The sequence below is a fragment of the Rhea pennata genome, chromosome 16 (genome assembly GCF_028389875.1).
Source record: "Rhea pennata isolate bPtePen1 chromosome 16, bPtePen1.pri, whole genome shotgun sequence".
NCBI classification, from domain to species: domain Eukaryota; kingdom Metazoa; phylum Chordata; class Aves; order Rheiformes; family Rheidae; genus Rhea; species Rhea pennata.
This window is the reverse complement of record NC_084678.1, coordinates 1,822,508-1,838,961: the sequence shown is the minus strand read 5'-3', so window position 1 is coordinate 1,838,961 and position 16,454 is coordinate 1,822,508. Positions and strand designations below refer to the sequence as shown.

Below are 16,454 nucleotides of genomic sequence, written 5' to 3'. Positions count from 1 at the left end.
TCTTTGTGATAAGGGTTCACCAGGAAAGGCGCTGATGCTGAAGTGGGTGGAAAGAGTGAGAGGATAAAGCTAGGAAGGCAACTTTCAAATATTTTCCAGCTTAACTTCTGTACTGATGTTTGTACAAATGTTTTTTTTTTTTGGGGGGGGGGGAAGAGAAGGGGGATTTGTTTTTCTGCTTCTTTTTGCCTAAGTATATTACCCTTAAGGATAACGATTTTTCTGGCAGTTGGAAATAGTCCTTCTTGTACACCAAACCAGCCCCCTTGTTTGGAGGAGTCATTAAGGATGCAGGTGTCATGTATCCTTCCTCAGACTGTCGCAGAACATAAAAAATTGGCTTTTATAAACCACTTTGCATGCTTACTGGTTTCAGATTTGAGCATTGATGCAATGGACGTAGCAGGAGAACAGCAATTGGACGTAGAGCACAACCTATTTAAACAGCGTTTGGATAAAGATGGCAATCGTGTGACACCAGAGGCTGAAAGACATGGTAATATATTATTCCACCTTTCTTAGATGAATGCTCTAGTGGTTTTTCCATCACTGTATGCCTGTTTCGACTTTCACAGGAACAAGTGACAGCTGAAGAGTGTTAAAATACCATAAACTCTTTAAAGAAGAGTTTATAGCATCCAAATCTTTTAACTGGCAGATCAGGCAAACTCCTATTACACTTGTTGCTTTTGCATGGTAAATCTTTGCCTACTCACTCTGAAATTATGATAAGAAGTCACAGATGAACTTCAGGAGTAAAACAGCATTGTTAATGGTCCTTTATTACTAGAAATCATGCAGCTCTTCTATCAAAACTTGAATTTGGTCATTTCTTTACGTTACAATGGGCTGACAAAGTGAAGCAACCTGGTTAGAAGAAAGAGCATTTCTCCAGAGAAAACTCCAGAGACTGAACGCTTAAGCCTATGTTTTCATCTTACTTTATCTATTTCATATGGCTTAGTAAATATCTGATAAATATATTTAGTTAACCTGTCAGTTACAAGCCATAATAAGTATTCCTTGGCTGCACAAACTCTTTACCTGCATTTTTACACACTATGATTCATCCTTGTGCTTGAGTACAAAACAGAAACAAATTCTGGAAAGCAGTATTGTAATCTAACAAAGGTGCTGGCCTAATTTGTCATTTTCTTTTCCAAAACATGGGATCCTTATTATCTTTTCTGGGAGATAGTATACTTCTGATATATGTATCAGCACACAGTGAATTTGATGACTTGTATCATTCAGATCTAACTCTTCTGTTTTTGAAGTTGGAAAGTTAAGCTAAGCAGTCCCTAGGTATGATGATTTCTCCAGTTAACATGTGAATGGGATAGAGGGATAGTGTGGTGGTTATCACATCTGCTTTACATGCTGAAGGTCCTGGGTTGAAGCCCCAGTGGCAGCAGCACCAGGAAGTCTTTGGGAGGTTGGACTAGATGATCTCCAGAGGTCTCTTCCAACCTTGTTGATTCTGTGAATGTGGGGAAAGCAGTGCTGTTGCTGTGTCACTTGGTAGCCTTTCTGTATTTAGAGGTTATGACATTACAAATTAAATGTGTTGAGGCAAAAATGGCTTTTCTGCATCTAATTCTCTGTTAACATTTTGCCTCCTTCTTTACACGTATTACTAGTCTGCATCTGGCTTACTACATTGGGTTTGTTGCTCTGATTCCCTATATAATCAATGCAGAGAAAGAGGAACTTCTAGAAGCAACTCATTTTACCTACCAGGGGGAGAAAAAAAGGCATTTTTAAAACAGGTCAAATGCATTGCATGCAACAAGTATTTTCCTCTTTACTGATTGAAAAAAGTACACGTGACTAGTTCAGGTGGAAATATTTACACTCCAAGTTTTAAGTTAGATCAGAAGAATCCACCTGTCTTCATTAAACTGTATGATTATCAGTTTCTTTTAGTAACATTGCCATTCAGTCAGTTATTTAAATTGCAACTATAATAATAGTCATTTTCAGTTTAGCAAAATATATGCAAAGTTTAAATAACAGTACTTGGATGCTTTTCTTACTATTTTATTCCTAAAATAGTTGATAACTATAAAATTTCATGATTCCTGTGATAGGTTGTGTTCTGTGCTTAGATGGCGGTTCTTATAATTTCCTTCCTTTTAGCCACAGACAAATTTTTGCAGTTTGGTAGATCTTATATACATGCAAATTAAGGACCATTTTAAGAGCAAGAAATTGCATGTGGTTTTCTATGCACTGCAGTTTCTTTGTATCGTCTAAACTGTGTGTATTACTGTTGGATGTTGTCTTTGAGACAACTCATTTGACAGCTAATAGCTACATGAAAAGAGATTGGGGGGCAAGTTTAGCTCAGGTGGTTAGAGCGTGGTGCTGCTAAAGCCTAGGTTGCGGGTTCAGTCCCTGTATGGGCTGTGCTGAGGGTTGGACTAGATGACCTCCTGAGGTCCCTTCCAACCTTACTATTCTATGAATCTATGATTGTTATTGGGTAATACATCTAGAAAGATACCATGCAACAGTAGATGTTCAAATTCAAAAGATATTCAAATTTCACAAAGTGTAACAATCCTGAAGCTATATTTCCTGAGAGTATCTTTTAGTGTAATTACAAATATAAGATGAAAAGCAATGCCATTATGTAGATAATGAATCCTTAATTGCACTCTCAATTACTTTAAACGTTGTAAGTTTTAGAATAGAAGTCCCACACAGTCATTTAATTTATAGTGGGTGTTTATTTTCCTAAAACTTTATATCTGCTTGATCGTAACAAAAACAAACTATTTGACTAAAGAAATGAGAGGTAAGGTTAATAATTGATTTCATACATATTTCATACATTCTAATTTTTCATTTAAAAACTTTCTGTGGCACATACTTAGTATTACTTTCATCTACCGGCTCTGTATTTCTCAATCTCAATAAACAAGTCCCTAATAAAGTTTTATCCCCTCAGCAGTATCTTATCATATATCATATTCTCCTCCAGGGAGTTACTTATCCATGGAGCCATCTTTTCAGGGCTTATGTAGGGTAGTGTAGAAGTACCTTAGAGGGCTTGAATAATCCAGGTCCAGAGTGTCTCTGGGACACGATCCCTTCAGGATTCCTGGGGTGAAACAGCCTGGTTCTACAGGAGCCCTCTGTTACGAAAACCTTTGGTCTTTCAATATTTTTGAAAAAAAAAAATAAATGAAATTTAAGAAAAAGACTACTTTGGCTTGCTTAATCCTAACTCCAAAATTTACAGATTTTTAGTATTTGTTTTGGTTCTCGGTAAAAGAAAATCCTGTTCGAGTTTTCTGGAGCGATCACCCGCTCTTCTGTGTATTTAATCTGTCATCATCCCTCATCTCCTCAGCTACACGTCCATCTTTTTGCTAGCAGTATTCAGCCTTCTGCACACAAGAGCTTAAGACTGTGTGTTCATACCCCAGCAATACTGAGATGGTGCATCAGACAGGCTTGGCGCACAGATATTGGCAGAATTAAGTCACTAAGAAGATAGAAGTTCCTTGGAGCTTTCTAGTGAGCAGTTGTTGATGTGTGTGTGTGCCCGTCGTCAGCACTGTCGTCTTGGAGGGCTTGGTATCAGTGTTCCAGTCAGGAGACTCCTGCTCTAATCTTACTTCGCAAAGAAACAGCTTTGTTTATTGTTAGCACAGCCCAGCCCGTAACACGCTTGTTCCAACACATGCACATGTTTAACCTCTGGAAAGGCACAGAATGATATTCTTTAGGACAATGCTTACATGCTTTCTGACTTTCCTTTTATACAGGAGTCGAAACAAAGAACCTCAGCAGGAGCAGAACTCTCCCTGCTTTCTTAACATGCTGATCTTGGACCCTTCTAAGCCTAATGCAGCCTACACATCTAGGACAGGATTATTCATCATACACTGTTGTCTTGACTATATTTGACAACCATTTCAAATTTTGTTTACATAAGGAGTCCTGTAGCATTCACTACTTACCGATCAGGTCTATTTTAGACAATGTTTTAATAAAACCTTTATGTGAATAACATATTGACTAGTGCTCCAGCAAGACTCACAGGTAACCAATTTTTTCTATGGTAAATGTTCTTGAGATGACAGATACCCCTCTGATGCTTGGTCTTGGAACCTTAGAAGGCTCTATGCATACTATTTCAAATGGTATGTTTGTTGCAAAGCCTTGGGTTCAAACTCTTTGCATTCATGCATAGAACAGTCACTGACACAGCGAACAAGTTAGAAGCATACCATACTGTTTCTCGACATGCCTCATCACTTTGAATCCAATTTTGTTTTAGAGCTGGGAAAAGAAGAAGAAAAAGTGTTTGATCCAAATTCTTTGGATGCTGATCGTTGTGAGAGCTGTTATGGGGCTGAGTCAGAGGACATTCGGTAACCTTTATACCTTTCTTTCTGCATATGCATATCTTTTTACCGTTACGTTGCATGCATGTTTCTTTTCAGAATGTCTACGAAGGTCCATGGAATTAAATCCTGGGCATGTGTGTTCAGAATATTCTGAAAACTATTGTGGTTGCAGGTGTCTTTTGAAGATATAATTGGTGAGCTGCCCTCATGATTGTTAGGAATGTGCAGAGTTAAGTTGTCTGGTTTGTCCGCATCCTTACTTAAGCTTGTGGGAAACTGCACTACCTTTTCAGTATCACAAAGATTGTATCTCATCAAGCTGTATCTTTTCTGGAATTACTTGATATCAGAGGGGCATAGCATAATTTATTTCACCATTAAGTGGACTGTTTTGGACTAGACATGGTTATGGCCCTGCTTTCTCACTTCTGCTGCAGGCCTTGCATTCTTAGGTGGACAAGGATTGGACGTCCACTGCTCCCACAAACAACTGGTGTCATTTGGGATTTCTCCTTCCTCCCATCTGCAAGGTCCTATAAGAATAGATCCGTGTTTGGTCCATAGGTTCTGGACTGTCATTCACTATTATTGTCTATTTAATAATTTTGTTTGTCCCGTCTGTCAAGTTGCATTCTTCGCCAGGGATGTTTCCAACTTGAGAGATTCATGATTCAACCCATCAGCTTTTTCTTCTACCCAATAAAAGATGAAACCACTAAAGAAAACTGATCTTTTTCTGATGATGAGGATGTTATCCAGAGGTAGAAAAGTAATGGAGAGAGCTCTCCATTAACCCTTCTTGCAATTTTGACTGCCTTGGCTTAAAAACTGAGAAGAATGGGAATTTAAACAGGCAGACACTTTGTTCACATTGTGAAATTATGAGCTAGTCAGAACTGTGGGACATGGATGGCATCTTTGTGGGAAATTTCCATGTAAAGGAGTGACATGGCTCTGTGGACAGACAAAGCCCTTTTCAGACTTGAGAACAGTGTTAAAATAGCTTGTGTCCTCATGTCAAAATCTCAAGAAAGTACTTCAAAAATCTTGAGCTCTTTCAGAAGCATTAAGCCAACCTTCAAGGTCCGGTCACTGATATTTGCTTTATTGCTTTAAGGAATAAAAATCTGCCAAGGATTCACGTCCTGAGCAGGAACATTTCTTCTTTATAATGATAAAGATAGTAAGATGGTGTTTGTGCTTTTGCAGGTGTTGTAATACTTGTGACGATGTCAGAGAAGCATACAGGCGACGAGGCTGGGCCTTCAAGAATCCGGATACCATAGAGCAATGCAAGAGGGAAGGGTTTAGCCAAAAAATGCAAGAGCAGAAGAATGAGGGTTGCCAAGTGTATGGTTTCCTAGAGGTCAACAAGGTGAGAGATGGGTTTTGCTTTAAACCTCCTATGTGCTAGTGATGACTTTGAAAAGGCAGTCTGAGCGCTCCTTTCCTTTTCCAGCCTTAAGTGTTCATAGTGCTGTGGTATAAGTGCCCTGGGCTCCAAAAAGCAGTTTTGTCCATAAAGGGGTGCAGTAGGAGACTCGAGAAAAGCAGTGGAAACAGAACATTGTCTGTGTTTCACTGCATGGACTGATAGGAAGCGTAGGCCTTGTGATTTGAGTGCCAGCTTGGGTATCAAACAGTTGTGGAACCATTTATCACAAAATGTGGTGAGCAAGGAAGATTCACAAGTATATTGTCTGCTGATACTGTCACCTGTGAAAGTAACTTGCTTGGTATATATTTTGTTAAAAAAAAAAAAAAAAAGAAAAAAAAGAAAAGCGCCACCCAAGCACCAGTATTGCTGCTTTGTTTATATAGATTCAGACCTTTTAATGAAAGATGACCGTCTCCTGCAGGTAGCTGGAAATTTTCACTTTGCACCAGGAAAAAGTTTTCAGCAGTCTCATGTACATGGTAAAGTATTTTCTTTTTCTATTTATTGTAACTTTTTAATTTCACAGTGTATCTATGCTTTCCCTTTGGCTATCTCTGCATTGCCACCCATAATAAAAACAGCACTGCTTTAGTGGGGAGAACGTTGTTGAAGTTCTGTTATAGAAGTTTAGAACCATCGGGAACAAATAGAAAAGTGTTTTCTGGAGGTATTGCCGCAGGGATTTGGAGGAACTTGGAAAAGAATGAGACGCTGCCCACAAATAGTCTCGCTTGTTCTATAAAACTTCGCTTCTCTGCTGGAAGAGTCTCAAGTCAGCTGTTCAGTCCAGGACATGAATATGAGTATCCCTGGAAGAGATATTTTAGAGAGTATCTCCGGAGAATTTTAAGTAATTCAGTACTTTTAAAACAAATTTAAGTTGTAAAGGGCTTTCTCAAATATATATATAAATACAAAGTGACCAGATGAGTACTAGTAGTTCGTTTATGCCCTATCTTTAACAGGAACTTGATTGGAAGTATTTATGTGATTTAATGAAACATTTGCAGTTCTTGTGATCAAATTTTTGAAGCATGAAATTTGTAGTAAAAGTTTCACAAAGAACTTATAATTTTAGCCTGATTTACCCTTCCTATCACTATCTATAGTGTTATCTGTATTGCTAAGGTAAAGATCGTGGGGAGAATGTGTTTTGTCAGAGTAATTGATGTATTTGGAAAAAAAAAAAGCTTTTGAGCCCACTTTCTGTAGATGAAATGAATCACTTTTGTGCAGAGATCTTGTCTCTTTTTCCATCAACATAAATTAGTCTGAAAAAAATCACTTTTTTATGCAGAACTTGTTTTTTATGTTTAAACTAGCATGGCAACAGCAGCCTTACCACAACCAGTATTTACAACACTACAACATATATCTATGTTAATGAGAAGTCTCTCCATTACATCTTTTCTCTTTAATAGGCATGAATGCAAACTGGCTGTCCTGAGAACAAAGTACCCTATGTGGTATTTGTACCCTAGTGTGTACATACCTTACCTAGGGTAAGGTCAGGATAGCTCTTAATTGTGTGTGCCCCAGAAGTCTTAGATCTACTGAACTAAAAAAGTACGGGCTGCAGAGAGAAAGTACAGCTGAAAAATAGAAAGTTATTGCAAACTTTTCAGAGGCTGAGTTATGAGTATTGGTAGTTTTGAGTGCAATGAAAGGATGAGATGATGATATGGGTAAACATATCATCATCTTTGTGCTTTGTGGGAATTCTGACATATTAAATAACAAGGAAAAAAGGCCCTTAATGCTTTTCTTAATGTGCAATTTTTTTCAGCTCATGAGATTTCCTGAGTCTGTTACAGTCTATGGAGAGCCCTCAGTGGCTCTCTTTCAGGTACTTTTCCCATCTTGCCATGATTCCATATAAACTTTTTGCATTTACAACACCCTTTTGCAAGGAGTTCAAAAGGTCTGTTCTGCTGTAGGAAGAAACACCTCCTCGCTTTTGCTTGCAGCCGGCTGCCACTAGCTTCGTTTGATGGCTCTTGCTCTTCCATTGGAAAAGACAGTGAATGATCCCTGCCCACTCTCCCTCTGCCACTCAGGATGTCACGGATCTTTCCTGGGCCACCCTATAGGTCATGTCTTTTCCCCCAGCTGAAGAGTCCTAGCCTACTCAGCTGGTCTTTTGCGGAAGGCCTTCAGGCTCTGAGCTTCTTTGCTGCCTTTCTCTGAACCTCTTCTAGTTCTCCTATTTCTGGAAGTGCTAGAACTGCAGCTAGGGATAAGAACCACACTAATGTTGTGGTCAATGGCATGATGACGTTCTCACTTTTCTTCTCTTTCCTAATAATTCCCAGTACTTGGTTTCCCTTTTTCAACCTGTTACTGGGCAAGGCTTTCATGGCATCGCCAAGCACTAGATCCCCACTTTGAGAGAAATGGGCAGCTCAGAGCCTGTTGTTTTATATATGAAGCTGAGACTGTTTTTACCCTCAGTGTAACCTTTGTTCATAATCCTTTTTTCATTAATATAATTTACAGACAGAGGTTTTGTATTTTCCTTTAGTACCAGATAAAGACTTAGACTAGTGTTTGTCAGAGGACAGAACTCCAAGAACTCCTCTGGAAATACTTTTTTTTTTTTGATTATAATTCTGCTGTTAGAATTTTTCTGTGTGTGATTTTGAATCCATTTAATGAGGTACACATTAATGTTTAGTCCTATTGATATGCCTAATAGGCTGTCATGCAGGATAAAGCTGCATGCCTAAGAGAAGTCTGAATATTCTGAGATATTATCATAAACCACATTAATAATCCAATAAAATAATAAATTTGCTAGACCTGTTTGGTACAGAACTGTGATGTTTGACAGTATTTCTGCTACTATCTTGTATTCCCTACCGTTTTGAATCAGTAGGAAATAAAACGTAAGACATAAGAATCGACAGGAATGTCAATACTATGAAAAATTCACTCACTGATTCACTCTCCTTGCCTAATTTTGGAGTGTCTATTCCATATCTGTGCAACTGATGGTTGGATCTGAGTCTATCTTTTTGTTGTTGTTGTTGTTGCTATTCAGATATTGAAGCTGGGAGACCAGCTTTTCAGTTTCTTGTGCTGATACTCTCTCCTTACCCTGAGGACTACTCTTGTTTAATAGCTCTCCAGAAATGGGAACCTGCACAGACATCTCCATGACAAAGCCGAGGGTCCTGTTTGGAAGCACTTAGTAAATATGATCATAAATGTAATTTTGGTCTGAGCTTTTCAATTTATGTCATGTGGTTGCTATTAACATCTTCAAATTTCTCTCTTGGGTAGAAGCAAGTTGACACTGCTTTTTTCAGAAGATAGAATAAGCAGTAACATGTGACTTAGAGCTAACACACGTGCAGGACCAGCACTGGATAAGGTGCTGTTTGATACCTGTTCAGTTATGCTAGATTTGTGTGTAGATCAATCTTTATATCCCTTTATTTTAATAGACAAGGCCCAGAACAAGCCTTATTTTTTCAGGGAAGATTCATTCCTTGTTTCAACTTCCTTTTTCATACACTATTTTCTCTCCTTGTGTGTATTTTTGTTCTCACATACTCATACTTTGTCCTCAGAAATCTTTTGCCTGAACTAATAGTTTCATGTGCCTGAAGGAACTAGAAACACTGGAAATGCTGAAAAATAAAAGCTGTATTAAAAAAAAAAGAAAAGTATTTCTCCACTTTTAAGAAAAAAGTTATTTTGTCATTTTTATTTTCTTCTGTTTCTGCTTGCATGAATATTAAATTCAGGTGAGATGGTTTTGTTTCACTTACTGTTGTTTGCATGGATATTTTTCTGTACTTGCATGTAACCTTTATATGGTTATGTACTTTGTATGGTTTTGTGCTTTGTATGTAACCTACCTGAAAGTCATTCTCCACAGTCAGTAAATAGCACTTTGCATTCCTTGTGGTATCTCTTAATCCCCAGGTCCTGAGGTGTATGGTAATTTGTAAATTGAGGTAGCTGGGGGGTTTTGTCCTGGAAAGAACTCAGCAGGTTTGATTCAGTTTTTGATTTTTATCCGTCCTTATGTACATTCACTTTGTCGGTGTACGTAATTGGAAGCCTCAAAGATGGATAAAGTTTAACCCCTGTGGTATCTATAAAAGATAGACTTCTGCTCTGCTTTGACTTCTGCCCTGCTTTTCCTCCTGTCTGGTTCATCAGTAAGGGACACTTTAGTTCTTCTCAACTGACTATTGGAGGCTGGTGACTTTTATGCTGCAGAAATATCCCTAGCAATGACTTTGCTTATATTTTATCTTCAGTGTTCCTCATTATTGGATGTTCTAGCACATGTCCCTATTCATTTGTCGTCTCAGGTCATCAAAGCTGTTCTCTCCAGTAGGCTTCCTGAGGCTAACCTTGTGCATTTGTGGCATCTGTAATGGTTAAATATTTTTTAGCTAGTATATGTATCTACTGCTTGTACTTCTGGGTCGGGTTCTCTGTCTGTCTCTCCTTCAAATACTGTGCTCCCAGAGAAGCGGAGCTGAAATTTGAGGAATTTTCTTTTGAAGCAGTGACACTGATTTTGAGCCCTGGTTACTGGAGGCATCAAAAACTGATCCCTTTCTACCTACGCAGTGGTGTTGCATCTTCAGCATCACAGAAGACCCCCCACTCCTGCATGTCATATTGGCTCCAAATATTCTTATCTTGTTCACCAGTTCATCTATGATCCAGTTGCACTAGATCCTGCAGATTTTGGTGAAGATAATTTTTTCACTTGTACCTTTTTTAAGGACAGCCTCCAGCATGATCTCTACCTGTCTCTGATTCTGCATAGCATAACCATTCTCTCTGTAGCTGACTTTAGTAGCACGCCTGACTAGAACCAGGGTCAGAGAGGTTTGTGGTTAGAAGCTCATTACAGCTCACAGATCTTCTCTTTCTCAAATTATACTTCCTATATCAGAGTGAAAAACAATGATTGAATGATCTGGCTTTTTAGCTTTAGCTTCCTGAGGCCTGTGGTTCTAGAGCTGCTGCCATTTCACACCTGTCTGTACAGCAGTCGCAATAGTAGCCGCATTCTTCTCATTCAAGCTGTGCTGGCTGCTGGAAAATGCTTAGTGATAGATTACTCAGGAGCGAGATGATCCTCACTTTGCTTCCTGCTTCACTGCTGTATTTCTTCCTACCATGCTCTGATTAGATAGATGGAAGCTGAGGATTCTCGTTCATTCTTTAGATTGTCTTGAGACTGTTCTGTTGCTGAGGTGCTGTCATCAATATTTTCTAGGAAGAAATGCCCATCATGCTTTATTGACAACTAGAGAGCAGTGTTGTTAAATTCCTTCAATTCCCTTAAAAAGAAGTTGACACTGATGACAATGGTCTCTGTCTTAATGGTACAGTCTCAGTGACTATGATGATTTCCATGAATGAAGCAATTCTGAATGTTATCTAAGTTTTGGGGTTCTCTCACACTCTAGAGAATCAACTAGAGGAATGAAGTTACCTTTGAAGATGCTGTTTTTGTGATTGCCACTTCTTTTCCTCTCCGTATGTGATGACAATTATGCAAGAAAAAAAAATCTCATCTTTGAGATGATGATTTTTTGGAAAATGAGTCGCTTACTCAGATCACTGAGCTGTGCCAGGAAATCCACAAAGCTTTGTTAGCTCTCTAAGAGCATGAATTCACTGGATGACACACCTTCATTAATGTTCTGCGCCTGTACTTATGGGAGGGCTTATTCCCTTCTCTAATAGAGATTTGTTTGACAGTCAGAATCTGTTTGAAGGCATTCTTGAACATTCTGGATGACCCCTAATAACTTCTCTTACTTTGTGTAGCTTCTAATGGTTTGAATGCTGGATTGCAAAGGGCATGCAGCCTCTGACTGAAGACCAGTTACTGTTTTTTAGATCTCTTGGTATCTTCTCATTGACTACCAAGAGTAAGTCACTAGTTCTTTTTGCTGCAGAATCTGCAGACTCCTCTGTTTCTGTCCCAGAGCCCTGCCAGTCATGACTTCGTTACCATTGCACAGGCCTTCTACAAATACCATTACTTCATCTGAACACTTCTCTGCCCATCAACGTTCTTGGAAATAAATCTTGGAATCAAAGCCTTCATCTGTCTAGGATTTCATTTCAGAGTGGGTCCAAATAGTCTCTGGTGATCATCTGTACAGTATTCCTTCCAGAGTGGGTGTTGCTGTGAGCTCATTCTAACTTCTATCTCAAAGTAGCGTCTTCCAAAAAATTAAGTAATTTCATCCCCAAACTGAATACTGGCGGCTGAGATTGTTATTTTACCCCTTAGTAGCACTCAGGACTTTTCTTTTTACACTGGTAGGGAAACTTCTTTCAGAAGCTGCTTGTGTTGGTGCTAAAAGAATCAAGGTGTCACCCATTTCCATGTAGATGGTCAAGCTGTTTACAGATATGTCAAGTCTGGTTTGATGATCACAAAACTGACATTTCTGTTTGTCACCAGATTACAGTCCATCAGGGCTCAAATTGTATCAGTTGTTGGGAATGCCTAATATCTACCAAGGAGCTCTCTGAAGACTCTCTATTCCTTCTCTATAACTAAACCCGTGCAGTCATACTAGCATCACCAGTGATGTAGCATTCGGTAGAGTGAATAGGGGTTGCTGGGTGAAGGATTCAGAGGCCAATCTCCAAGTGGGTATAAAGCTATGGAAGTTATTGGTTAGTCATGCACAGTGTGCCACATGTGAGTAGTCTTTTGAAACAAAAGAAATTGGAGAGTACTTAACCATGATGAGTATTCCTGGCAATATGCGGTCAAAGTATGTATTTTACCTGCCCCAGTTCTTCCAAGTATTCACTTTTGTTGGGATCTTGCAACAGAATGGGCAAAAATAACCTTGTGACTTGCCACCTTATTTGTGCATCAGGTATGGTGAAAGAAACATAGGACTAAATAAGAGAAAAATTACTATCCAGCTTTGAGTGGTAATATATTGTGAATATACACTTTGACTACACTTCTGAACAGCTTTGGTTGCTCATAAAATAACTTTTCTGCTACCCTAAGGGACTAAACGAAATGGGATCTAAATATCTGGCATGCTGCTTTAGAGCTTATTTGAAATATATGGGTATCCCACTGTATTTTTTCTTTTAGTGATTAATTCCTGCATTTTTGTTTCTCAGTTACTCTTTCAATGGTTGCTGGTCCATTTATGATTTTTTTGGATAGCTAGGAAGTCTTTATATGTGCCCTAGAAAATACGTTGGCAAAGCAATTATTCTTCCCCTTTATGGTATGAGTTTTAAATGCTGCTATATCTGAATCTCTGCTTTTCATTATAAGGATTTGAATATTTCTCTTTTCTCTCCTACTCTGCTCATTTTTGCAGTGCACGCTGTTGAGAGTAAGTGTTGCTATATCCTTTTTCAAAACTTTACTAATCTAATTTTTATCATTTGCTGTGCCCATAAATCTCCTTTGGGAGAAGTTGTTGATCTAGGCTGGGATTTGAGAAGATTTCCTGAAAGCTAAAGGGAGAACCATCCCAGGTCGTTCTTATATGGTAAATGAGGTCACCGGATGGAAAAGGTTGAGAATCTTTGGCTTAAATGATTTAAGTATATAAGTGTTGGAGATAATGTGTTGGTGGATTATTAGTTTTTCTGTGCATATAATGAAATTGAGGGAGATATGGTAACAAGTTGGAGAGAGTTCTGTCTTTTGAAGTCAGATGGGATAATTATCACATTTAATCTCATTTGTACAACAAGCTAGAGAATTTTTGCTGAGAATTCATGCACCAAGCCTACTAATTTCAGAATACTCAATAGAAGGTTTTCTGGGGCTGTAAGTCATTCAGATTTTTTTCAAGCATGAGAGAATCACAGTGTTTACAGGTTAGATGTGATGTTTCAACTCAGTAACATCTGGTAGAGGGCTTTGTCTCTCTGTTCTGCTCTTTCCCTCCCTGAGCTGCAATGCTTTTGGTGTTGCTGCCCACCTCATTCCCCTCTCCACAATGCATTCTTATCCCATTCTCACTATCTTCCCACTGCTGTGCTTCTGTAAGATATTTTCCTCAAGAAAATTAATCCCCAGTTTAAAACTTGGTGTCCTAACACAATTCAGAGCAACATATTTAAGTAGCTGTGTCTTGAGTTTCTTGCAATCTTAATGTATTTATTTTCAGGATCCTCAGTGACAGGAAGTGCTATTAGCCCTGTTTTACAGATAAAGGACTGAGGAGCAGGTTTTAAGGTCACCCAGGAAGCTCTGCAGTTATTCAGGTCAGAAAAACAAGATGGGAGAATCCTTCAGATAGACAGTAGCTCTTAAAATTCTGTTACTAAAACATTGAAGAAAACTAGATTATAGATAAAGAAAATGATAATAGATAGAAATAGATAGACTCCTTGACAAACCTAAGATGTTTTACAGGTTTCTATATTTTACCTAGCTAAGCACTTAGGTGCAGTTACAGAAAGAAAAGAATGTGTTTGTATTTCCTTAGAAATAACAATCTCTGGTCCTAGCTGATAGCCTCTTAAGATCTTCTGTTTCCTTTCCTAAGTAGGCTGACTAGCCTATTGTTTTATGTCAAGAAAACTACAGTTAGCTAAACATTTATCTCCAGCCCAAACTGTATATACATGTCCTTAGCATAATCAGAGTGATCAAAGATAGATAAACCTTTAATCTGGTTGAAAACTGTTTTAGAAAATGAGTGTACAGATCATGCCTTTTCACAGAGGTGTAAATCATTTATTTGAGAAGTATTTTATAAAAAACATTAATCAGCATTTTAGGTATGGAGCATTATAGCAGAGGAAAATATGAGGAAATCATATTTTAAATAGCTATAGCTGTTAAAATCGGTCATACACAAGGTACATCTGACTGATCTTTCTCATGTGCTTCTCTTGAATTTATCTCATAGTCAGCTGCTACTGTAAGATTTCTCAGTCTCACTAGAACTCAGCTTCCACTTCACATGCTAATGAATGTGACTGCTCAAGCACTAGAACAGAAAAACACCATAACGTGGTGTTTTGTGCACGTTCTCCAAGAGAAGCATTCCTGCCCTGCTCTCTGCCATTTGCTTGTATCCATTGCCGCAATATGTTAGCACAAGCTCTTGTGATCAGCCTTATTTAGGAGCTGATCTGACTGCAAAAATTGCCTTGAATAAAGCGGTATTTGCATTTCAGTCTGTTATGTTCTTGAATGTGATTTAGCACAGAGAAGGTTGTGGGATGGCAGTGAGCCATCAGCAGAAACACTAGGGGACAAAAACTGTTTTATTAGTAGTCCAGTTTAAGTGTTGATCGTCTATAGCTAGAATCTCTATAGGATTTTACTGTTAGCTGAAAATTAGCTTCCTGGTGTCTGTACAAAAGGCAATGAGTCTTAACGCTTCAATGACAGCTAACCCACCTAACTTTCAACTTAAGCGTGTAGTACTTTGATTGCAACATTAAACAGGGTGTTCATAGTAACCAATAACAGAAACAGTGTAGTAAAATTCCGTTGCCACTTCCCCTTTCCTTCCTTTCCCTTCCACAGTTGCTGATTTCACATACATTTCCAAATTTTTGGTAGGACTTTTTTTTTTTTTAAGAGGCAAATAGATTCTCTGATCCAACTGCAAGCACAGCCACACAAACTGCTGTACTAGTGGTGGTGGTATATCTGCACCCTTCGTTCAAAGACAGGAACAGGGAGGAAGAGAATCAGAAACATCTGAAGCCAGTGCAGCTCTGAGCTCTTAACGTAATGCTGTGTAATACAAAGCTACTGCCTTAATTCCACTGACTGTAGCCTTAATTTCTGCATGATGAATATTTCAGTTGTGAAATGCAGTGTGGCTTCCCTAGATTAATGCCTTAGGAGAAGGAAAAGTATATATAGTTCAGGCTTAGCATTTCCTGTTCTAACAGTACAGCCTGTGTTTTGCATGCATATGTCTTTATTTTTAATGAGTTTTATATAAGCACAAATAAGGCTTCTGTTATTTTATAGAAAGATTTTAGTAGAAAAAGTATATGGTATACTCATGTTAAATAAATGTTTGTTTTAAAGGAGAGGTTAGTTTCAGTCAATTCTTTAGCTTCGCAGCCTTTCTTGTGCTAGATTGTATGACAGAAACCTTTTAAGGGAACAGCATTCTTAATCTTCATTAATAATATAACAGTACTTGGTGACTTGACTCCATCAGCTCATAAACTAATAGCCCACAGTTTCTGAGTTGTGATCTTCTTTGCTAAGATGAAAAGTGAAGTCTGGCTTCCTGAGCACATGAATCTGCCTGTTAAAATGTGTCACAGCCTGCTAAAAGACTGACTGCTTTAGGATGGTAATATAACTTGGGATACACCTGTAAGAGTGATACTGGAATTTAGATGTAAGTTATACTTCCATCCTGAGACTGATGCTTCTGGCCTTAAATAAAATCAATTAAGTAGCCAACAAAAAGATACTGGTTCCTTTTAAAAATTGCCTCCTGTTGTCCATACTGGGTACGTAGTGCTGCCAAAGTTGAGATACTGATGTATGCAGGAAATGCAAAGAGGAAGTGGGCTGATATCTCCAAAAGGTAGCACTGGTGAAAATAACCCTGTCTGTGACTTGTGAACACCATACTCAGGCTGTCCCTACAAAGACTTTTCTTGTCCCTATGTGTTCCTTGGGCAGCAGTAACAAG

General features: G+C 38.5%; 1 protein-coding gene across 3 annotated transcripts in view; it reads left to right on the top strand.

Moving 5' to 3' along the window:
• Positions 1-16,454, top strand: part of ERGIC3 (ERGIC and golgi 3) — a 29,105-nt gene that overhangs the window by 1,670 nt on the left and 10,981 nt on the right. For 2 of the 3 annotated variants that reach the window (XM_062589335.1, XM_062589333.1), the window contains 5 exons: positions 377-496; positions 4,292-4,385; positions 5,571-5,736; positions 6,221-6,278; positions 13,143-13,157. In XM_062589335.1, the coding sequence (XP_062445319.1) occupies positions 377-496; positions 4,292-4,385; positions 5,571-5,736; positions 6,221-6,278; positions 13,143-13,157 (453 nt within the window). The remainder of the gene's footprint in view (positions 1-376; positions 497-4,291; positions 4,386-5,570; positions 5,737-6,220; positions 6,279-13,142; positions 13,158-16,454) is intronic. The other variant, XM_062589334.1, reaches the window with a different exon arrangement.